At 49.4% G+C, this 24,407-nt stretch overlaps 2 protein-coding genes and 1 long non-coding RNA gene across 3 annotated transcripts; 2 read left to right on the top strand and 1 right to left on the bottom strand.

Annotated features, from left to right (window-relative positions):
• Nucleotides 1-2,437: 2,437 nt before the first annotated feature.
• Nucleotides 2,438-3,818, bottom strand: LOC135820672 (uncharacterized). The gene is made up of 2 exons (XR_010554176.1): nucleotides 3,359-3,818; nucleotides 2,438-3,147 (listed from the first exon to the last, which is right to left on the bottom strand). It is a non-coding gene; the product is annotated as an uncharacterized LOC135820672 (long non-coding RNA).
• An 18,008-nt stretch (nucleotides 3,819-21,826) lies between these two features.
• LOC135821864 (uncharacterized) lies at nucleotides 21,827-22,864 on the top strand. The gene has a single exon (XM_065334862.1). The coding sequence runs from the start codon at nucleotides 21,827-21,829 to the stop codon at nucleotides 22,862-22,864; it is 1,038 nt and encodes a 345-aa protein (XP_065190934.1).
• A 131-nt stretch (nucleotides 22,865-22,995) lies between these two features.
• Nucleotides 22,996-23,829, top strand: LOC135821863 (uncharacterized). The gene has a single exon (XM_065334861.1). The coding sequence runs from the start codon at nucleotides 22,996-22,998 to the stop codon at nucleotides 23,827-23,829; it is 834 nt and encodes a 277-aa protein (XP_065190933.1).
• Nucleotides 23,830-24,407: the final 578 nt, after the last annotated feature.

Raw genomic sequence — 24,407 nt, 5'->3', positions numbered from 1 at the left:
CGGTTAACCGACCGTTAGCTTAGCAGTTAACCGTCAGGGGTAAAACCGTGACCGTTTGAGCCCTAATAATAATTGCCTGCACCTGCGTGGGTTTATACATGACTTACTAGTAAATGGCGTTACGTCTTACCTCCGCCCCCGGTGTCAACTGGCATCAAACGGAGTTAATCCTTGGCTAAACGTACAGATGGACATCTGTGCAGATTGTGTATTTTTCTTTAAAAATAATAGGAATGAGCATAGAAAAAGTCTACACAGCTACAATTTGTCATGAGCAATGTCTGGCCCCGCGAGTAACGAACTACGTCATGTGTGATTGAGGTAGAAGCAATGTGTGGCAGCATTGGGCGCTATGAAAATGTACAAGCGGGCTCAAAGAAGCAGCCATGGTCAGCGGGCATGTACATGACAAATCCGTTGATCCGCGAGCTGCAGAGAGTGCTCAATGTCAGAGACAGAGCTTAGTACATAGCAGACTCAGCGGAGGCCGTTCAGGTAACTGGTTGGTTGTAACTCTGAGCTTCATGCCGCTAGGCAATCATCAGACAACTGATGATTGCCTAGCAATCATCAGTAGCAATCATCAGTTGTCAAGTTGTCTGATGATTGCCTAGCGGCATGAAACTCAGAGTTACAACCAACCTGAACGTCCTCCGCTGAGTCTTCTATGTACATGTACATGTATGGGTGATTCACAATACTAGTAACAGAATAGCAGCCTGCACCCAGCCACCCGCGGGTGGGACGACGAGTTCATTGTCATTGGCGGTGGAAGGACGGTTAAAGGGGAACTTCACCCAAAAATCAAAACTTCATGGTCCGTAGAGTTTTGGACGCTGAATCGAATGGTGAAGGTCCCACTTCGATCCGACCAAGCGTTCCTGAGATATCTTCGGTTTAAATTGTACTTTCGGGGGACGCGCCATGACGTCATGCGGCCGCGACACACCCCCAACATGCCCTTCTACGTCATTGAGACTCGCTTGCTTGGGCCAAGCTCAGAAAGTACAGGTATTTTGTAGTGGTGAAACGAATATTCGAATATTCGAACATTCGTTCGGTTTGTCACATTCGAATATTCGTTAAGTCACATTCGAGTATTCGTTACGTCACTTCGAATGCAGTGCATGTACATACATGGACGCCGAACACGGTGCAGTGCAGTGCGTACAGCCTGCCTGTGACTTTGTACTGCATGCATGCACATGTATGTCCATACTGGACTGCCAATGTTGCACATAACATTTATGAACTTCGAAGTAGCCTTATGTGGCAGTATATTTTACGTGGCACTACCGTTTGTCATACCTAATAATATTATTAGTATTGACAATATCCATCAAATGATTGAGAGGAGGGCATGTGATGTAATCTGTGTTACCAAAAGAATATCCGTTCATTCGTTCGTTAAGCTGAAGAATATTCGACTAGTAGGTTTTGACATTCGTTTCACCACTAGTATTTTGGTATGTGAAAGGAATAGTTCTGACAAAGACGTCCTCACCATGAGCGATTCCGACGTATCAGACGAGCTTGAAAGCTCAGAGCCTGAGCTGAAAATGTTTGGCTTCGGGCATGAGCCGAAATTTTCAGGAAAGGATATGGCAGCGCAAGCGGTGGCTTCCATTCGGGCTGTAAATGTGGATGAAGCAGAAATGGCTGCAATTGGAGAAGTCGCTCTCCATCAGCAACATCTGGCAACCGGTTGGCTGGGCTATTTCGAAATGAAGCGGCAGCCAAAGCAGCTCAGACAAGCCTGACAATCCGTAAGTGTTTTCACAGTATAGTCCTACGTAATGCTCACAAATCAAATCGTTCTCTTCATATCGTAAATTGTGTGAAATTTTGTATTCGCACAGTACTCAGATCAATAGTCTCCTCACTCGTACTCCTGTTCATGGAGTTTGCTGCGTAACATGGCTAGCATTATCCCCGTGCAATGTGTATCGGTTCACTTGTGCTTTATCTCACATAAGTGGACTGCACCTCAATTCGTATTGTGGCGAAATACATTCTCACCTTTTGCATTATCACTTAGTCTTTACAGAATGCTGAGACGTTCTCTTGTATTTCACGTAGCTGTGTACCAACAATTACGCTGTGCACTCTAGCAGCAGCAGCAGCACAGTAGCACATTGAGTGCGTTTTGCCCTACTGTGGTGTCTCATGACTGCATTACCGGAACAGCTCTGTCCTTCTTGATTATTATTCTAAAACGTCTGCACATATCCGCCTGCGCCCCACACACACGCACGCACATGTGCTCACCTTGGTGGGCACATAGTATAGTAGTCACACATGCTCACGCACGCAGACACGCAATTTCACAAGCGCGTGCGCACACGAGTGCATAAGCATACAAGTGCCTGTGCTCGTGCACGCACACATGCGCGCATTCATGCACTTGGTTGCATACGCACACATCCCTCAGGATCACTAACGGCAATGCATCTATTACTTGTCATTCCATGTCCCTCCCGCAAGGGGGAGAGAATGACATAAAGGAGAACACAGAATAGATGACGTGAATATCTTTGGAATGTTATATTACGTTACACAAAAGCACACGCATGTGCGCGCACACACACACTCACGAGTGTGCGCGCACACACATTCAGTGTCACGCGCGTGCGCGCACACACACACTCACGCGCGTGCACCCACACACACAATAATAATAATGTCTGTCTCTCACGCGCGTGCGCGCAAACACACTCACGTGCGCGCACACTCACGCACGGGCGCGCACACGAACACACTCACGCTCCTGCGCGCACACACTCACGCCCGTGCGCGCACACTCACGCGCGTGCGCGCGCACACACACACTCACGCGCGTGCACGCATACACACAATAATAATAATGTCTGGCTCTCATCTGCATCCATACTGAGAAAACGCAACGAGTTCCCGAATAGGTGTACACTGTTGCCGGTATGTGGACTATCTTCTCTCCTTGAACTGCGGGTCATTGCGTGATGTAGCTTATCAGCAGTACATACTGTGTGTTCATACAGGAAAAAAACATGCCAGCTAGAGGCGCTGGCGCTGCAAACAGTCCTTCTTATAACCTTTGGGCGGTGGCAGTGGTCGTAGCTCAACAGTGAGTCACTGCGACCGATGGTACAGCCGCTCTTGATCTTCTTCCTGTAAAATCAAGAACAGCAATCGCAGACAGGTTCATCGATCGCACGCAGTATAGCCTAGGGAAACAGGAGATCTACTGCCGTCCACCTCATCAGGCCGGTTTCGGAAAGCTTCACATTTCGTAGTGATGTAGTCCAAAACAATTCTACAAATGCTTTGGAAAAGAATGAACTACATACAGTAGCTAGTGTTTTTGAAATATTGCACTCACCTCCGCTTTTCGACTGACGCTTCACAGTGTGGCGTGCGAAAAAAGGACACACCACAGTTTCATCCACCATGACCAGCGTCTGCATCGGATGAGTGCATAATATTCCTCCTGAAAATCCTCCTCTGCCAAATGGCTGGAACACACGCGAAGTGTCAAGCAAATAATTATGTCGCTTGATAGCTGCTATGGTGCACTGCTCGGCCTGTGCCAAGCACAATCCTTCGGAAATTGGTGCAGGTTCATCCCAGGGGGGTTACCAGTAAGATTATAGTAGCCAACAACACAGCCAAAAGCCATGATGACACAAATACCCTCTTCTTCCATGGACAAACAGAAAGAAGATGCGAAATCCCAGTGTTTCTGGATCTGGCCAAAGGATCACCAAGTCTCAATGACGTCACGGGTTTGTGACGTCACGGCACGGACCCGAAAAGGACAATTGCAAACTGATATATCTCAAGAACGCTTGGTCGGATTGAAGTGGGACCTTCACCATTCGACTCAGCGTCCAAAACTCTACGGACCATGAAGTTTTGATTTTTGGGTGTAGTTCCCCTTTAAGACCTGTTAGTGTGGGTTGCGGAGGGAGGATTGCAGTGTGAACACTTCTGAAAAGTATTGATGGTGCCCATGGTGATTGGTGTGATTAGTCTAAGTACTGTAGAACGGGTAATTTTAGCGACTATTAATTTTAGCGTTTTCCCATTGTCAACCGGTTAGTGACGTTTTATTTTAGCGATTTGCAGCGATTTTACTCACGGATCACCAGTGCACTACTAATGTCTCAACGGATTAGCGACTTGAAACTTTAGCGAAAATGAGTCGATCGCTAAATTCGCTAGGGTTTTTACGTCGCTAAAATTACCGGTTCTACAGTAAGTGTCCTTTTACCTATTCTGCAGTTGCATGCATGCGTGTGTTCACCTCATTGGCCTCGCTCGTTGCTCATTTCTTTTGTTCATTTGGCTTGTGCGAAGACTAGTCAAGCTTGCTTGGTGATGTCAACGCGAACAAAACAAGCAAGCAAGTGTTCGTTTTCAGCAATCAAGAAAAACACATGGCAAGTAGCCGTTCAATAGAATTAGACAGTCACGATGCGAGTGTGGCGTCTCTATTACCGAGACTGTACTAGTATTTATAGTGACGTGTACTTCTATTGTTTCTGGAAAGATTGATTGCCTGGGTTGGGTGACAAACAACTCGTGATCATGATACTGCATAGCTGTAAATACATCGGATGATCTCCAACCATGGTACTAAACAGGGTAGAACGACACAAAGATGATAAACGCGTAAGAAGAACGAAGTAAGGTGAACCCTGGTATCTGTACCCCAGTCAGTGCCCATCACATCATTCCGGCATGCACTATACTACGAGGTGTCCTTTTATAATTTCTAGTCCACACTCAACATGTACTACAATTGGAGACGAATGCTGGCACGGGCCAAGGCGCTAGGAGAGACAACAGGCGGGTGGAAGTCCCTGAAGCCGGAAGGTCAATTATGGTTCAACCCCACTTACCCCAAGAACGTCAGTACAAACGTCGCCGGCAGGTTCCTGAGCCTTGGCTCTAGGTACTTCCCGAAAACATCCAAGCTCAGGAAGATTTTCAATCGTAGCACCTTGAAAGTGAGCTACAGCTGCATGCCCCACATGGGAGCGGAGATCAGCAGCCACAACAAGAGTAACCTGCGAGAGCCAGAGCAAACCAAAGCATGCAGCTGCAGAATCAAGGAGTCCTGTCCGCTTCGCGGAGAGTGCCAGACCAAGGAGATAGTGTACGAGGCCACTACCGAATCTACCAGCAAGATTGACATCGGTCTCTCAGAGACACCTTTCAAAGCCCGTCACGCCAACCACCTCGCCTTCGTCCGTCATGAAAAATACAAAAACATCAAACACATGTGGGAGCTGAAGTGAAGAGCGAAGGAAAGCCGTTGAACATCACATGGGCGGTGCGGGAGAAGAGCCGATCACAGGGCCTGCTGGAGAGCCGGGTCAGCCGGGTCACGCGCCCGGCTGGGGAACTGCACGACCTGGCTGAACAGATAACACCGGGTCCAGTCTGACCCGGCCGAAAAATGTCTCAAACTGACAGAGGATTCCTAAAATACCGGTATTTTACGACTCGCAGACCCGATCTATCTGTTGCAAATCTAGCGCAACCGTAGATCGTACACTACACTACCACTGGCACTGAGTACCACTGCTACAGTCTACAAGCGACAGAAACTCGGCTTGGGTCAACTGGGGTCAACTGGTTCGAGCGCGATCTGGCCAGCGGCGAGCAGGAAGTCAGGACATTCAAAGTCGATGGGGCAGGCAGTCAAAAGCGCAACTTTGGCTATAGCTTTTGACACAGTTGCAAGTAAGTTTAGTTTTCAGCCGACTGGTGATTTGGACGATGGAGCCTGCAGCGAAGAGAAAAAGAACTCACGCTTTCCAAGACTCTTGGAAGAAAGGTCGACCTGGCTGGACTACGACCATGCCAGTCTATCCATGTCATGCGCTTTGTGCAAGACGCATTTCCAAAGGAAGACGAGCGGCGGGGGATTTGGTCGCGATGACATTCCTGCCGTCGCCGACTTCAACTACTTCAAGTACGACAAGGCTATGGCTGCATGCCATTCTGAGGTGACTCGGCGCACTACGACTGCAACGTCAACCTCGTCTGAAAGAAGGGACCTGGCCGGCACAGCCAAAGCAGCAGCAGCAGCAGCAACGCCAGCAGCAGCAGCAGCAGCAGTTGCAACTCCACCAGTTCTCCAGTCTGCTGAAGCCTTTCAGCAGATGGTGCAGCAGATGCCAGTCGGCTTGGCCATGCGGGTGATGCAGTGGCAGCAAGCAGCCACTCCACAAGGTGCTGCAGGCAACCCCCCCCCCCCCCCAGTGCTCTATTATGTGAACATGTTCGTCCTGCTACTAGCACTAATTAGAAAACAGCATCCCTTTTTTAAAATGGTATGGAATCCAATGAAACTGCTTTGCATTCTTCACGTAACGTCGTTTACCTTCTACGTTTGCCGACATTGATAGTTGCCTTGTTCTCCAAAATTTCCGATTTCCGATAATAAATTCGCCTTTCTGTTTTCCTGCGTTTTGAGCACGCTTTTTGGTCGTTTTCTGCCGGATGATCTGACCTGGCTTGACCCGGCTGGCCTGTATGCGCCAGGTACACTCTGACCGGGCTGTGTTGAATGTCTAGAGCAGGCCCTGGATCATACAGATGTGAGTCCCAAAAATGCAACCTACGTACATGTATATGTACCAGAGAAAAATTCCGCATTCTGATGACACCGAAGAAGCTCCTGCTCAACAAGCGCCGAAGCGGTCGGAGACGATCTAGAAATGCAGACATGAAAATAAGTCCCGCCTCGCAAATTTCACATCTATCATGAACTGACCAAGTACTTTGCCTGAGCACCCCAATCAATAACACAATCCCCCGATGGCAGCAAATTAATGATGTAAGGTGGGACATTCGTGTGCGAGGGTTTTGGACTCGTGCCCAAAACGCATTTCTCGATGTACGAGTGTTCCATGCAGACGCAGCTTCATAATAATTATGCTAGTATGCTAGTAGAAATACTCTGCCCTTGTTCTGCAACACGAGAGGCAGAAGATATTGCAGTGCATGTATAATGAAAGGATTGTGCATGTTGACCGTGGAAACTGTACTACTTACCACGGCGGGCAGCACATCCCCAGAATGTACGCGGTTTCTGAAGCGCTTGTGTGGCATGTTGGCGCAGCATGACGGCAGCAAATTAATGATGTAAGGTGGGACATTCGTGTGCGAGGGTTTTGGACTCGTGCCCAAAACGCATTTCTCGATGTACGAGTGTTCCATGCAGACGCAGCTTCATAATAATTATGCTAGTATGCTAGTAGAAATACTCTGCCCTTGTTCTGCAACACGAGAGGCAGAAGATATTGCAGTGCATGTATAATGAAAGGATTGTGCATGTTGACCGTGGAAACTGTACTACTTACCACGGCGGGCAGCACATCCCCAGAATGTACGCGGTTTCTGAAGCGCTTGTGTGGCATGTTGGCGCAGCATGACGGCAGCAAGTCCTATGGGCAAGTGATCGCATACTAGGCACCGATGCGGCGATGGATAATGCCGGCAGAAAAATTGGCAGAATTCGGTACCTTTTCTGGTAAGTTTCATGCATGTTTGGTATGTGGATAAAGAAATGGAGCAGAATTCGAGGAATTGCCCGCCATGAGGTTTGTATGGTTCTGCCAATTTCACTGCTTTTCGAGCAGAATCTGCCAACTTTTCGAGCAGAATCCGCCGGTGCCTACTAGGCTACCACCAATGCCTTGCGCCCCTTGGCGATGGCCGAGGGTAGGTTGTAGTCGTTTCCAGTGGTGTGCCGGAGTTTGATATTGTCAGGCACACTATGGCATTCCTCATAGACATAGAGTGTTTCATTTCTGTCATACATGTACTACTGTAGTACTGAGAGAATATGGCATTCTCATTCCATGACGGTGCTACTCGCTTCATTGAATTTTGTTGTAATTAAGTAGGGTTCCAATTTACTTATCCCATTCTTCCTTTCATGCGTCTTCAGTACTTGAATTCCTTTCATGCAATTAATGGACTCAGATGGAAAGCCAAGGTTTGATGAGCTGATTGTTTAGTAACTGTAGTTGTTGTTGTTGTAGAAGTTTATTTAACGTCGCACCACAAACAGGCGATTTCGCCTCCTTTGATACATGTGGACGACAGAAGGAATGAGAGAGAGGGGGGGGGACAGAAGTATGGAGAGAGGAAGGGTAGAAATAAATAAGCAATCAACCTCAGGGCTACACCAAAGCAAAAACGGAATAACTGATGGTGTTAGTGGACAGTATAGCGTAACTTGTAGTTCCTTGGTCTTCCTCTTTTTTCATGCAATTGTTATCAGTACTTTAATTCCCACACCGGAGCTCGCGCTATTCCGCCGACTTTACTTGACACTTGACTGACTCACGACTGCCATCCAGAGCACACGAGAAGTCCATCGAACCTTCGACTCGGCAAACCTGCAAGAAAGCACCACTCCCTGCTCAATACACAGTGTTTCGGGGAATTCACCCCTCATCAGTTGAGCTTGAGTAGGCTGAGGAAGATTGTGCCTGAAGAGCACCACTTATATAGTGCTCTCCAGGCACGACCATCACCAGGGATACAAACTTACAGAGACGCTCCGTTTTCAGCGCGACAAACACCTCGTGAGCACCAGATAGCAGCGTGAGTCAGTGTCGCTCCTGGACGGTGAGACAGACGTCGAGGACCCTCGGTCATTCGCAACGCTGTCACCTCCAAACCAACTAGTCGCAAGCCCGCGCTGGGCACAACAGTACGAAGTAGTGGTTGCGACCTCGGCGATGATTGGGGAGCAAACCCTTTTTCTTACAAATCATCGCCGAGGTCGCAACCACTACTTCGTACTTGAATTCCTTTCATGAAATTGTTTTCGGTACTTGAATTGTGTGCTACTCCTCCATGAATTGCAAATTGTGTTTTGTTTGCCTGTGAAAAGAGGCTGTTGTACACAATCCCCTGTTCCTGGATGGTTTCTGCCTCCTGAACATACATTGTGAAAAAGAGGTTGGTGCGACTTCGGCGATAGTAGGGGAAGAGTGTGTTGCTCCCTATACATGGGAGCTCGCGGTTTTCCTGCCGATTTGAATTCTCACTTGAACATACATGTACATGTACACTGAACGTGTACCGGTAATACCCCCCCCCCCCCGTTTTTACCACCCAGGGCCATGCCTCCAACAAGTGCCAGAACAGCAGGCTAGTACTAGTACTACTGGCTAGGCTGGACACTGACACTGACAGTCTGTTCAGATCAGGGAGTCGTAAAATACCGGTATTTTACGACTCCCTGGTTCAGATCATCTCGTCGACGGTAAGTGACCATGGTGACCATGCTAACTAGAGGCGCTCGCACCCAGTCCCTTTTTCAATCTGGTTGATGCCCTGGCAGTAGCTGGCAGTAGCTGGCACAATTCTTGGCGCGCTTTGTCTGTGCAGATACCGAGACCACCAAGGTCGGCTGAGCAGCAGGGCCCCGCCGCCACTTTCCGCATTCATTCGGGAGCAAAGTGGACTTAGTAAAAAAATTAAAAAAACAAGGTCAGACGCGCCAAAGTCACGTCTACTCGTTGGGCTAGCCCAGGCAGCAGTAGTGGCAGTAGTTGTGGCAGTAGTGCTGACAGTCAGCACTGCAAGTGCTAATGAGATTTCGACTTGTTTTATTCAAAGCCCCACATTTAAGTGAATAATACTGGCAAGAAGGTAAAAGAGAAGAGCTAGAGAGAAAAGGGAAACCAAGGAGGAGTCCAGGTAGAAAAGGAAACGTCACTTGAAAGATTAGAACATTGAAAGGATCATGTCAGTCACCATACGGCTCAGTGCTACATGTAAAAAAAAATATAAATCTACTGTACACTGCCTCCCCATCGCCTCTTTCCGCGCTTTCATGCTCACACCTGCCTGTTGCCCGCCACCATCCTGGCACTTCCCCTGTCGCGCCTTGGCCCGCGCCAGCTTTCTCCCCATACCTCACACCAGATTTAGCGCTAATTTTGTTTATGCTTGTGGCTCTATGTGTTTATAAGCATACTGTTGGGTAGACCCTAGTATCAGTAACACTCTTCCTCCAAACTGTCGTCAGGCACAATCTGCTGGTTCTTTTGCTCACCTCACAAAGATTCACCTAGGGTTCCCTGTAACAAGGCCATGCCTGTTGGGACTCCCCTAGTCAAATAATAAATACTACTACTACTACTACTATCAGTTGTCTGATGATTGCCTAGCGGCATGAAACTCAGAGTTACAACCAACCTGAACGTCCTCCGCTGAGTCTGCTATGTAAAAAATATATATATATATATATAAAATCTTGTAGGACGCATCACGCAGCTTCATAAGTAAAAAATTGGTTGTGAGCAACACTGGCTCACACTTAAATAACTGCTTTTCACCAGAAAAATATTATATTTCAACGTTTCGGTCATGAAAATATATAACCATCATCAGGATCAGGATTCCTGATGATGGTTATTTCATGACCGAAACGTTGACCAAGTTAACATCGATCCTGAAACAACAATAATAAACTTTACACCATTGGAATTGACTACCGTGCAGAAGGAGCTCCTTTGCCGTGGCACTGATTTTGGCGTTCCCCCATCATCAAATAAAAAGGAAGTTATCATGACCGAGTTTGAATTGTTTTATCGAAAGTTATTACGTTTTACACCGATATCAGAAGCCCAACAATCAATATGCGCAGCAAAGATCCGAGCTGAGGCTGAGGAGCATGCGGACAAACTTCCAGATAAGCGATCATTTTCCTTAGGCCAGGAACACATGAAAGCCCTCCGTGACTTCCGCAAAAACACGGAAATCATCGTCACCCGCCCGGACAAAGGGCGGGCTACAGTTCTGATGCTCAGAACCGATTACATCGACAAGATGTCTGTCATCTTAATGACACATCAAAGTTCCAGACCCTCGGCCCAGTTGAAAGTTTTGATCGAACAGAGAAAGTAGAAAAAGAACTAATAGCTTACCTAAAGAAACTGAAAGACGACGGTGAAATATCCTCAAATGATTTCGATCGCATTAAACCGACAGGCACCCTCCGGCCTAGGCTATATGGCTTACCAAAAATACACAAGCCCACATGTCCAGTACGTCCCATCGTTTCCATGACGGCTTCACCCCAATATTCTATTTCCAAGTGGCTGTGTATTTACTTACAACCAGTGCAGGACTACTACTGCAAGCGCACTGTAAAAGACAGTTTTGATTTCGTTGAGAAGCTCCGCAACAAGCCTGTACCATCCAACGCACACATGTGTTCGTTTGACGTCGTCAGTTTATTTACTAATGTGCCGATTGAAGAAACTGTCGACATCTGCATGGATGTTTTGTACCGTAATGATGACATTGACACTCCTTGGATATCTGAAAGTGCGTTTAGACGGTTGTTGTTGCTGGTCACAACTGGTGTTGAGTTTTCGTTCGACAATGTCATGTACAAACAAGTCGATGGTGTTGCGATGGGTTCGCCCCTTGGTCCGGTATTGGCAAACGTGTTTGTCGGTTACTGTGAGTCGAAAGTTGATGATTCATTGTGGCCTGACCTTTATGTACGTTTCGTGGACGACTCATTCACATATTTTGATAATGAGGAGCGTAGTAACGAGTTTCTTGACGTGTTGAATAGTATTCACCCTGCCCTCCGTTTTACATGTGAGCATGAACAGTCCAACAAATTGTCATTTCTAGATGTGCTTGTGGAAAAAACGAGTAGTGACGTGCTGACCACCGTTTATCGAAAGCCGACGTTTACTGGTCAGTACATTGTATATGACTCTTATTGTTCGTCTCAATATAAGGCCGAGTAAAAAAAATTACTAGATGATCGTCCTTTTTTTTGGAAAAATCGGGGAGGGCGGGAGGATTTTATTTTTATTTTTTTACTTTTTACCCTCTCATGCACACAGTGTACACAACAACATCAAGGTTTTTTTTCTCTTTTTTTCTTTTTTTTTCTTTTTTTCTTTTTCTTTCTTCAGCAGATCGATACTGACGTTGTGATATACTAGTAGTATGTGGTCCATATAGTAAAGAAAGTATTAAACAAAGCGTGCACATGTTTCCTGCATCCGCGATCGGTAAAAAACCAACGATTTCGGCAAAAACTCACGATTTAAAAAATAAAATATTTCTTGGGGCGCTGACAAAAACTGGGGCGGACGGGGACGATCATCTAGCTTTTTTTTTTACTTGGCCTAAAGTAAACTTAGTGCGTAACCTTGTAGATCGTGCGAAGCGTATTTGTTCGTCCTGCAAGCTGCAGGAAGAGCTTGATTTTCTCCGGTCAGTTTTTGTCAAGAACGGGTACCCTGAGTTTTTGTTGCAGAAGTTGTTGAAAGTCGAACAAACTACGAAGGCTCCTATGATTGGTCCGGCTCGTTGTCCCGTTTATTTATGTTTGCCGTGGAAAGGGCAGGAGTCGACTAAAGTTTGTAGTGCAGTCAAGTCTGTTGTTCGTCGAACATACTACGCAGTACACTTTGTGCCTGTCTTTACGACGAGGGAGGGAGGGAGCAGTGAGTCGGAGAGCAGTGATGGGAGTGATGGTGAGAGTGCCGGTGAGAGTGTTAGTGTTGTGCGTAGGTTTCGTGGTAGCAAGTCTTCAGTGTACAATCATCTGCTGGCTAGTCCTGATTGTTGCGGTGCGTATTCCGACTCTTCGTTCACTGTATTGTGCCGTGGTAGTAGTAGTAGTAGTAGTAGTAGTAGAATTTATTATTTTGATAGGGAAGGCCGTGGTCGTCATGGTTATGGACTACAGTTAAAAGTGTTGGAAGCTATCTATCAGCGTCTGTACAAGCCTAATTTGTGTGTACAGAAAGATAGTATAATTGGGTTGAAATTGTTCAAGTAACGTGTCGTGTTTAGTGCGGCCAAGCTTGGCCGTTACTGTTCTAGGTGTAATGTACTGCTGTTATGTGTTATCACGTTGTCTTTCCTTCCTTTCTCCTTTGTTCAGTTCTCGCTTTGATTGTTAAAATTCACACTTGTAAATTTCACTGTTGTTGCCTTAGTGTTATTTCTCTAACTTAGATTTTCTATAATAGTTCAATTTTTGTTTCAGTGTCCTTTAGTACAACGACGATTCCTGATGAGTGTTGTACGAAAACTTGTTTGAATCCATATTTTTCCCTACACCATTTCTTCATATTTTCATCGTTTTATTGCACATCGTCTCCACCGTTTTTTACATTGCATGAATAAAGTACACAAATGTCGGTTCAGCTAGTTTTATTGATTGCGGTTATCGAAACGTTGAAATATAATATTTTTCTGGTGAAAAGCAGTTATTTGAGTGTGAGCCAGTGTTGCTCACAACCAATTTTTATATCTTTACTTATAAAGAAGAGGCACCTGTGACGTGTGTGTGTGTGTGTGTGTGTGTGTGTGTGTGTGTGTGTGTGTGTGTGTGTGTGTGTGTGTGTGTGTGTGTGTGTGTGTGTGTGTGTGTGTGTGTGTGTGTGTGTGTGTGTGTGTGTGTGTGTGTGTGTGTGTGTGTGTGTGTGTGTGTGTGTGTGTGTGTGTGTGTGTGTGTGTGTGTGTGTGTGTGTGTGTGTGTGTGTGTGTGTGTGTGTGTGTGTGTGTGTGTGTGTGTGTGTGTGTGTGTGTGTGTGTGTGTGTGTGTGTGTGTGTGTGTGTGTGTGTGTGTGTGTGTGTGTGTGTGTGTGTGTGTGTGTGTGTGTGTGTGTGTGTGTGTGTGTGTGTGTGTGTGTGTGTGTGTGTGTGTGTGTGTGTGTGTGTGTGTGTGTGTGTGTGTGTGTGTGTGTGTGTGTGTGTGTGTGTGTGTAAGCGCTGTGAAAAGGATGCGTTTTATGACTCTCTGCAAGGAGTACTCAACTCAATACCGTGCACAGATAAATTTGTTCTACTTGGAGATTTCAATGCCAGAGTGGGATCTGGAGAGCCAGGTGATGATTGGAGCGCTGTGCGTGGCTCACATGGCTTGGGCTGCCTGAATTCGTCTGGAGAGGAGCTACTTCAGTTTCTGGCAATGCATCAATGCTGGATCGCGAACACCTGGTTCAGGAAAAAGCAGGAATTGAAAGGCACTTGGCAGCATCCCAGAACTAAACATGTCCATTGTATTGACTTCATCATCACAGCGCAAGGGAGCCGGCACTGGTGCACTGATGCTCAGGTTATTCGCTCGGCAGAATGTGGGAGCGACCATAGTCTTGTTGCCGCCAGGTTTAGGCTCGGCAGGGTTTTGTGGAAACCGCGGAAATCCACAAAGAGAGTACGATTTGCAGTGCATAATCTGCCCGCAGTGGTTTCGACAGATGCTGAGGGAAACCACCGGAGGAAGGTTGACGACTACCAGGAAAGCATCAATGCCAAGATTGATGCAGTGGCGGACGCGGAAACGGTAGACGAGAAATGGAATGCGATGCGGGACGTGGTGACGGCGGCAGCTGCGGACACTCTCGGTCATCAGAGGAGACGGCAGCCTGATTGGTTTACGGAAAGCCAGGACGGGCTGCGGCCACTGCTGGACGCGCGCAATGCATGCTATCGAACATGGATCACTAGTGGCCGGAATCAGGAAGAGTATTCGCGCTACCGTGTTGCGCGCACGAGGGCTCGCGCTGCCACCCGAGCTGCGAAGAATGATTGGTTTGCTGCCATGGCACAACGTACTGAGAAGGGGCGCTTTGACTCGGCGCGCATTTGGGCCGGTATCAAGACCATGCAGACGGCTCGGCGAGGGCTTGTGGGTGTAACTGCAGTCGCTGTGCGGGACGAGAACGGAAATGTCTGCAATTCACCGGCGGATCAGGGCCGCACATGGCACCGTCACTTCTCCAAGGTTTACAATGTTCCAACCTCGTATGAACCTGCGACTGTTGCCACCATTGAGCAACAGGAAGTGTGTGAAGACCTCGCCGATCCACCTACTCTGGAAGAGCTTAGGCAGGCTGTGCGCCGACTACGGAACGGAAAAGCAGCAGGAGGCTCTGGAATCTTACCGGAACTGCTGAAGGCTGGTGGGGATGGCCTCATGATGGCACTACTAGACCTTGTCCAGACAGTGTGGAATGCAGAGCGGGTGCCCCAGGAGTGGGTGGACTGCCAGCTTGTCCCGATACCAAAAAAAGGAAATCTATCCAGCTGTGACAATTGGAGGGGCATCGCTCTTCTGGAGGTGGTAGGAAAGGCTGTTGCTGGCCTCGTCCAGACAAGATTGCAGCGGCTCGCGGAAGACATCCTACCAGACACGCAGTGTGGATTCCGCAAAGGCAGATCTTGTGCAGACATGATCTTCGCGGTGAGACAAATATCTGAGAAACTATATGAACATCGCTGCTCTGGTTTCATGGTTTTTGTTGATCTACGGAAGGCCTATGATTCCGTCACCCGTAAGTGCATGTGGGAAATTCTCCGGAAGGCGGGCGTACCTGACAAGCTGGTTACCATTATCAGCTCATTTCATACCTCTATGTCTGCAAACCTGTCGATCCCGGGCATCGAGGCCGAGCCTATTGAGGTGCAAAATGGCCTTCGACAAGGTTGTTGTATGGCCCCAGTATTGTTCAATATATTCATGTGGGCAGTATTCCAGCTGTGGCAGCGTGAGGTTGCGGACATACCTGAGATTGGACTTCCCGTCTCCTCTAACTCTGGACCGTCTCTCCTTTTCAAACGCCAGAAGACTGACACAATCAACATCCATCGTGACTGTCAATTCGCAGACGATTCGGCACTTATTGCTACAACTCACCATGGTGCCACACTTGCGCTCAGCCGGTTCATGGACGTCGCAACTCGCTTCGGCCTCACCATCAACCTATCAAAAACCAAAGTAATGGCGGTCGGCTTCGGCATTTCTCCGGAGGATCGTCGTCCATTGGTGGTTGGCGGGGAAATTGTCGAGAATGTGCATGACTTTCGCTACCTAGGCTCCATCATCCATACTGGTGGCCGCACCGCAGTGGACACTCGGTCCCGAATAGCGTCAGCATCTAGGGCATTCGGAGCATTGCGTCGATCTGTCTTTGATGATGGCGATCTTTCACTGGCAACGAAGCGAATGGTGTATGATGCATGTGTGGCTTCTCTTCTCCTTTACGGAGCGGAGTGTTGGGTACCACTGAAAAGCGAGCTTGCGGCGCTGTCCGCCTTCCATCTTCGCTGCATTTCCGCAATCTTAGCCCTCGGTAGAAGAGACACCTGGGACTTCCACATCAACAGGAAGACCATTCTGGAGGCCTGGAATCGTCGAGATCCAGTGGATATTACCACACGTGTTCTTCGCCGCCGTCTGGAGTGGCTAGGCCATCTAGCTAGGATGGACGGCGATAGAACTCCGCGCCAGCTCCTGTTTGGTGCGCTCCTTCCGCCGAGGCCGGCTTGCGGTCCTCGGAAACGGTGGCGAGACTCTGTCAGAGCTGACCTCTCCGCAGTGAACATCGACCACACGGAATGGTACGACCTCGCCCAGGAGCGTGGGAAATGGCGCAGTGCGTATTCCGCTCAACCAGTACCGCGATCGGCTCAGCGTGACACTTCTGTGCTCTGCGATGTTTGCCAGCGTACTTTCGCCCACCAGAAATACAAGAATCGCCACAAGTGCCTGGCCGAGAGGAGGAAGCCCATATCTGAGCAGTCCGGCAGCCGACTATGTAATGCGTGCGGGAGATGGTTCTTGAGTGCTGGCGGGCTAGCTTCGCATAAGTGTCTCTCCAACTCGGCTGCTGAAGTGGCGTCGGTCTCGGCTGTGGCATCGGCAGACTCGGTCCGGAAACAGCGGGTTGCCCTGCCCTGCTGCAGAGCGCATTGTCTCGGCTGCGGTCGCTGCTGCAAGTCATCCCGTGGTTTCGACCTGCATAGCTGTGCTAATTTCCTGTCCAGGAAGTAGAGCGGCGTTTCTGGGTCCAATGCTGAACTCAGTGCTGTCGACCCCTGCACAGGGGACACGTGACCATTTGATGGCAGTGTTACCAAGGACCAAGGTGTGTGTGTGTGTGTGTGTGTGTGTGTGTGTGTGTGTGTGTGTGTGTGTGTGTGTGTGTGTGTGTGTGTGTGTGTGTGTGTGTGTGTGTGTGTGTGTGTGTGTGTGTGTGTGTGTGCTTTCTCCCAAGTTTTCTGCCTGCCCAGGGCGACTCTGGCGTAGCCAGAGTCGACCCTGGAGCACCCTCGCACACTGCCAAGGTAGTGCTGCATGATTGGAGCGCGGAATCGCGATGTAGCTTGCAGGACAATTTACTTTGATATTGTCACTGCTGCGTCGGCCGTGGTCCACCACTCGCAGTGGAGTAGCTGTCCCTCGAGTGCTGTGAAGAATCCAAGCTCGAAGAATGCAGTGGTGGGAATTGCGGATTGGCTGGTGGAGTGCTGGAACAACTCGTTGTTTTTCAGTGGAGTGGACGAGCGAGTGCGGAGAGGAAGGTCCCAATGGCGGAATGGTGGGAATTGAAACTTCAATCTTTTCGTCGTCATGAGTGCACTGGTCAAGCGTTGTGGAAGTCTGTCGGATTTGTGAGGCCTTGCCCTGCCGCTTACATCGTCAACGTGGAAGAACTGCTAGTGGAGTCCTGGTGGGATTTCGGATGCCCACACTCCTTTTGCTTGGTGGATTCTTTCGTGGACAGTGTTTTTTTCGTGACGTGAAATTTTGAATTTTTTCCTTCCTGTTCATTTTCAGTCGTTGTCACTGTAGCTGTCAGGTTGTTGTTACAGTACAGCAGTCGTCCGTTCTGCTCCATTGTTTCATCTGTTTTGCCAGTTCTGCTAGCTGATTCTATTTATTTGCCACTGCCCCTCATAGTGCTCATGCTTGGGTGGAGGGCGGCGTGACCCGTTTAGGGTAGCTGTATCATAGTAGTAGTAGTAGTAGTGTGTGTGTGTGTGTGTGTGTGTGTGTGTGTGTGTGTGTGTGTGTGTGTGTGTGTGTGTGTGTGTGTGTGTGTGTGTGTGTGTGTGTGTGTGTGTGTGTGTGTGTGTGTGTGTGTGTGTGTGTGTGTGTGTGTGTGTGTGTGTGTGTGTGTGTGTGTGTGTGTGTGTGTGTGTGTGTGTGTGTGTGTGTGTGTGTGTGTGTGTGTGTGTGTGTGTGTGTGTGTGTGTGTGTGTGTGTGTGTGTGTGTGTGTGTGTGTAGCATTATGGTGATAATGCAGATTAATGGGTGCACGCAGCTTTCTGCTACCGCTCAATCTATGCTGCTATGTTTGATGGTGCTGTTACTGCATGCTCACGCTTTGCTGCTGGCTAGGGTCTCTGTGCAGCTTGGCACTCAGCATGATATTGAATGCATCTCTCTACGTGACATTGATCTTGTTTGCTCGTAGTGTTTCAGAGTTCTGAGTTTATTCGCTCCTCGCCGCCGTTGAGCTTTGACTCGTTTGTGAGCTTTGACTCGTTTGTGAGTTTCTTGCTTGCTCGTAGTGCTTTAGAGTTTGTGAGTTTCTTGCTTGCTCGTGGTGTTTCACAGTTTGTGAGTTTATTCGCTCCTCGCCGCCTTGTCTTCGCGGCGCCATGGCTGCCTATACTGACGATGAAATCCGCGCCATGACGGTTCCGCGTCTCCGCAGCAAACTCTCGCTGTTGGATTTGGATACTTCGGGCCGGAAGGCTGCCCTCGTTGATCGCCTGAGTCAGGCCCAAGTTCATCACGCTGATCCCTGCGAGTCTGCAGCGAGCACGGCGAGCGGAGCAGGCAACAGAGAACGCGAGCCGTTGGCGCCGTCTGTGCCTCCGACGTCGGCGATAACTCCCGATACAATCCGCTCCACCATAGTATCGGTGGTGTCGGAGACTTTGCGAACACTTCTGGCGGCCATGGTTCCCGATTCTCTGCCTCATAGTCTTACGAACTCGACTCCTCTCCCAGCCAGCTCAGGTAGCAGCAAGTCGTTCGCCGCCCACCTGGGAGCCAAACATCGCGAGCGGATTTTGACGGGTGAGTTCGTGGAATTGAGTGAGCTCTTGCCCTCTGTGTCTGGCTCCGTGCCGCACGCCCGCACACAGGACGTGCTCCGTTTTGAGTCGTCGGATGGGGGCCCGTTGCGGGTGGTCGAGGACGGCGCTGCCCGCGGCAAGAGCAGGCACGTTCACGACCTTGCAACGTGGGTGGAAGCCTACACGATCATGAGCCAGGTTATTGTCGACGTGGCCCCGCACAGGTCAGCGGAGTTGCTGTGTTACCAGGGCCTCATCCTCGAGGCTAACCGCAGATTCACGCCTGAAGGGTGGTTGGAGTATGACAGGAAGTTCCGCATCAAGGCTGCTGTCGACCCGTCGCTGAAGTGGGACATTATCGACCCAAACCTGTGGCAGCTGGCGACAACAGGACGCGCTCGGTCTGCCTGCATGGCATGCGGCGCTGCACATCCGCCTTCTGCTGATGGACGCTGTCCTTTTCGTCCCTACCAACAGTCCTACCAACGGTTTTCCGGCTTCGCTAGTAACTCCAAGGGCTCAGCCTCCCCAGGACAACCGGTCTGCCGCAATTTCAATGCGGGTCGGTGCTTCGGCCCTTGCTCCAGGTCCCACACCTGCCAGATCTGCCGGGGTCGCCACCCAGCTTCCCAATGTAAGGGTAACACCACCAGCTCGGGGGCGGGTGGTAAACCCAAGCAATAGGGCTGCCAACATCATGCCAGCCTTCAGTGTCCAGCGCGACACTAAGGCCACCATCCACCGCACACTGCATAATACTGTACATTCTGTTCATACGCCTCTGCACGTTTCCCGTTTTGCGTCCATGCTTGCTTCACATCCTGATCAGCAATTCGTCAATTATGTATGCAACGGCCTTGCTTACGGTTTCTCTGTCGGCTTTGAGGGCCAGCGTAAGACTGTAGTAGCCCCGAATCTCACCTCTTCAGCTCCTCATTCACAACATATTTCGGACTATCTCCAACGCTGCTGCAAGGACGGTATGACAGCTGGTCCGTTTACCACGCCACCATTTAGCCCTATCCAGTCGTCTGGGCTTGGCATTGTTCCGAAGAAAAACGGTCGCCTTCGTGTAATTCACCATCTGTCGGCACCTGAAGGGTCCAGCGTAAATGACGGCATACCAGCGGACAAGTTCAGCTTGAGGTATATCCACGTCGATGATGCAGTTCGTGCCATCATGTCAGTGGGCCGCGGCGCCCTTTTGACGAAGCTCGACGTCCGCAACGCATTCCGGCTCATCCCAGTCTCCCCTGATGACTGGCCGCTGTTGGGCATTCATTGGCAGAACCAGTACTATTTCGAGAAGGTGTTACCGTTTGGTCTGCGTTCTAGCCCGTTCATTTTTAACCCTTTCAGCCCTGACCGGAAAATCACCTCCCACTGGGCCAAAAATGGCAATTTTTGAAAATGCATATTCTGGTCCAAAATTGATTGGAGATGTTGGGTATGGACATATGCACAGTGAATCCAAAGAAATTTTGCAGGATTTCATTGTACGAGACTCGTAACACCATATTTAGATATGCGACTTTTGGCGATTTTTCCTCGAAATTCAATCAATTTAGGCAATTGACGACAAAGATCAGACAAGCAATGGCAAGCAGTGCTATAAATGGTCAGTGTTGACTTCAGAATGGAGAAACGTCATATAAACATGCTTGATATGATCCTGGTGTTCTACGGCAACCTAGACTAGAGTACAGCAACTCGTTTTATACCGTGCTTGCATCATATGCAACTTCGCGATCCAGAATGGGTCTTTCTTTTTCTTGGGCGCCTCGTAAAGCTTGAATCCTCCAGCAGCCCTACCTACTTCAAGACAAAACCATATGATGGACAGTGAGGATGCCGAGTAACTGGAGTAGCAACCACAGCAACTGCATCAGCTATAATAGCAGCCGGTGCAGTGGCAGCGGTTGGCTCACTGTGCTCGGCGCATCCCAGGGTGATTCATCTCTGGCCACACGCGTACGTACGTACGCGCACGGCACAGGTAAAGTCATATTGATGGAGAATGCAATACTGCTCATTCTCTGATTTAGACACTCACTGCCAAGACAATCCAGCTATGAAAATAGTCTTCCAGCTATGAAAATAGTCTGAAGCATTCCCTAAACAGCCGAGTGCATACTGCGTACCGGTGTACGTACGCATGAAAATTCAAGAAACAATCGGCTGCGCAATTTCTGATAGTGGTTCAAAATTGCACAATTGTTGACTATTCTGGATTATTCTGGATTCATATTAGATAGCAATCTCCATCCTGTAGGTGCCTGGCTCTGTACTCAACATACAATATTTACATGTATGCACATCTCTATTGTGATCTGCATGCATGTCTGACCAGTACACTTGACTTCAAATTCAAATATTTTCAAAAATCTGACCTTCAAATTTGATCGCAGTTTAGTTGAGGAACTTCAGCAAACGGGCTCACGACAGACAGCTCCTGCTCAGAACACCATGCCTAGGTGTCAGAGACTTCAGCATCGCTTTCCAAATCTCTTTGGTCTCCAGCATCCCCTGCGTCCGAGTCAGCTGCGATCTTTTGAATAGCAGCAAATTCGTAATCCTCAGAAAACGACTCCGACACAATTTCGCTGTCTCCAGAATCATCCTCAGAGTCATTACCGGCCTCACACTGCTTCACAGGACTCCTTCCATCGACACAGAGTAGTTGAGCTACTTACCTTGCCGAGAAACAGCAGGGCAAGATGACGAAAACGAACTTTGAGCAAAACAATTTATTTGAACGATATGCCAAAATACGCACTTCAAACTCGATGCTCGCGGCTGTTCTGCTGTGCAGACTGGCCACATACGCCGCGTACACGTCGATCAGGGCCTTCAGCCCACTGAGGAACAGTTCCAGGCCCCACTGATGTTGAGGCATCAGTACAAACGCGACGTACACTGAGGACGTATATATACGTCGTCAGTGGGGCAGGTGCACACGTCATGACGTATATATACGTCGACAGTGGTGAAAGGGTTAACAAGGTTGCGGAAGCCGTTGAGTGGATTTTGCATCACCAGTTCGCCATTCCGATCATCATGCATTATTTAGACGACTACCTCTCTGTGTCCGCGCCTTTCTTGTCCCTCGCGTCCAAGCAACGCTCTATTATTGAAGAAGCCTTCACATACCTCGGCGTTCCCCTGGCGTTGGAGAAGCTGGAGGGCCCTGTGACGGAGTTGACATTCCTTGGCATCACGTTGAATTCTGAGCGGTTCGAAGCTCGCCTACCGGATGATAAGCTAGCCGATATTAAACAACTCGTCCTCGATGCTAGCTCAACTCGCTCTATCCCCACAGCGAAGTTCGTCTCTCTATTGGGCAAGCTCTCTTTTGCTGCGCAGGTGATTGTTCCGGGCCGCACGTTTATGCGCAGATTATGGGACACCGCTAAGAAGTTCAGCAAGGTACCTCGGCATTACCGCATTACCTTGAGCGGCGATTGTCGTAAGGACCTTCTGTGGTGGCAGGAGTTCTTAGCTAGTTGGAATGGCAAGTCGTTCTTCCTGTACCAAGCCGAGACTTCCAGTACCGACTTAGGTCTATACACTGATGCTAGTGGCACCCTTGGATGGGGCGCCTATTATGCCAACGAGGGCAGGTGGATGTTCAGCCGCTGGGAGCAAGACACCATGGACCTGTCCATAGAGTACAAGGAACTGTATCCTATTCTCGTTGCGTGTGCCACGTGGGGACATATGTGGTGCCGGCTTCGCATAGCGTTCCACTGCGACAATCAGGCCGTGGTTGATTGCTTGGCTTCGGGCACGTCAAAGTCTCCACCTGTGATGGCCCTCATCCGCAAACTGTTCTTTGTGTGTGCGAGGCATAACTTCTGTGTCGTAGCCCGTCATGTGCCTGGCAAGTCTAATGCAATTGCGGATGCTCTCTCTCGTTTTAAACTGCAGGAATTTCGGATGCTCGCCCCGCGGGCTCGACAGGGCCCGGACACGCCAGTGCCCCTTCCCTCCTGGGACTAAGCAGCGAAACAGCCCGTTACGCGTCCCTAGCCATTGCGCCATCTACCAGGGCAGCATACCGTTATGGAGAACAGCGCTACCGGCAATTCTGCCGGTTATGCCGATGGGACCCGTTGCCGGCGTCAGACAGTATGTTATCGAGCTTTGCGGCCTACTTGGCGAGGTCTGTGAAGCCGGGTACAGTGGCCAATTACATCTCGGCCGTTCGTAATCTGCATCTCGAGTGTGGCATGGACGATCCTACGACAGGCGCTACCCTGCTACCGCGCGTGCTTAAGGGTATTAAGAGAGTGAAGGGCACTGCTCCGTCCATGACCCGTCTTCCACTGACAAGTGATCTGATCCGGTCGGTTGTGGACCGGTTGCGGAATGACCCGACTTCTACTCCAGACGATCGCGTAATGCTGCAAGCCGCAATCTTGTTGGCGTTCCACGGCTTCCTGCGGTGCGCTGAGTTTACTGTAAGCGATCACGCACCGTTCGACCCAAGATTTGATGCTGCCGGCGATAGTGTGAAGATCGCGTATCATGGTGGTAAGCCCGCGTTACAGTTCGTTGTGAAGCGGTCCAAGACGGACCCGTTTGCCAGAGGCATGACCCTCTACATCGGGCCAGCAACGCCGCAATATTGTCCCGTTGTTGCCATGGTCGAGTACTTGTCGCGCAGTAAGCCGCCGTTGTTGCGGCCCTTGTTCCGGTTTAAGTCAGGCGCACCGCTGACTCGCCGTCGCTTCACTGATAAACTGAGAGCCCTCCTGCAGTTGTCCGGGGTGAGTAATGTGGCTGATTATAGTGGCCACTCCTTCAGGATTGGTGCGGCGACAACGGCTGCTGCAAACGGCGTACCTGTGTGGAAGATTCGTGCTATGGGTAGGTGGCAAAGTGACTGTGTTCTGAGGTACATTCGCTCTGATCCGTCGGACCTGCTGTCTGTTTCTATGGCTCTTCACAGTGGGCCTATTTAATTGTGTGATGTGCCCTGTAATCATGTGTGTGTTGCATGGACTCTTGGCGATGGCCTCATTGATTCTATATTTCGTGCTGAGACAATGTACGAACCATTTTTGCCTCTACCTTATTATTATTATTATTATTTTTACCTTCACCCTGGGCGACCTCTCGCTCTCCTGCTGTTTGCACAACTGCGCTCGTGGCTTCTTCGGTGCGGGAATTGCCGGCCATTATGGGCCACGCTCATTTCCGGCTACTCAGGGCCCTCGGTCGCCGTCCCTCGGACGCAGACTCTTATAGATACTTGGCTCCGCCAACATTCTGCTTCGGCAGTGTCTACCCGGCCGACCCTGAATCCTCTCTCGTAGATACTTGGCTCCGCCAACATTCTGCTCCGGCAGTGTCTACGTATTTCTTTCCGTAGCCTCTCACTCCGCTGGCCGGCACTCCCCATACCGCAAGTTGCTGTGTGTTGTAGTTAATGTAGCATTATGGTGATAATGCAGATTAATGGGTGCACGCAGCTTTCTGCTACCGCTCAATCTATGCTGCTATGTTTGATGGTGCTGTTACTGCATGCTCACGCTTTGCT

This window comes from Sycon ciliatum, chromosome 7, assembly GCF_964019385.1.
Source record: "Sycon ciliatum chromosome 7, ocSycCili1.1, whole genome shotgun sequence".
NCBI lineage: Eukaryota > Metazoa > Porifera > Calcarea > Leucosolenida > Sycettidae > Sycon > Sycon ciliatum.
The sequence above is the reverse complement of the archived record's forward strand: the minus strand, read 5'-3'. Positions and strand labels throughout refer to the sequence as shown.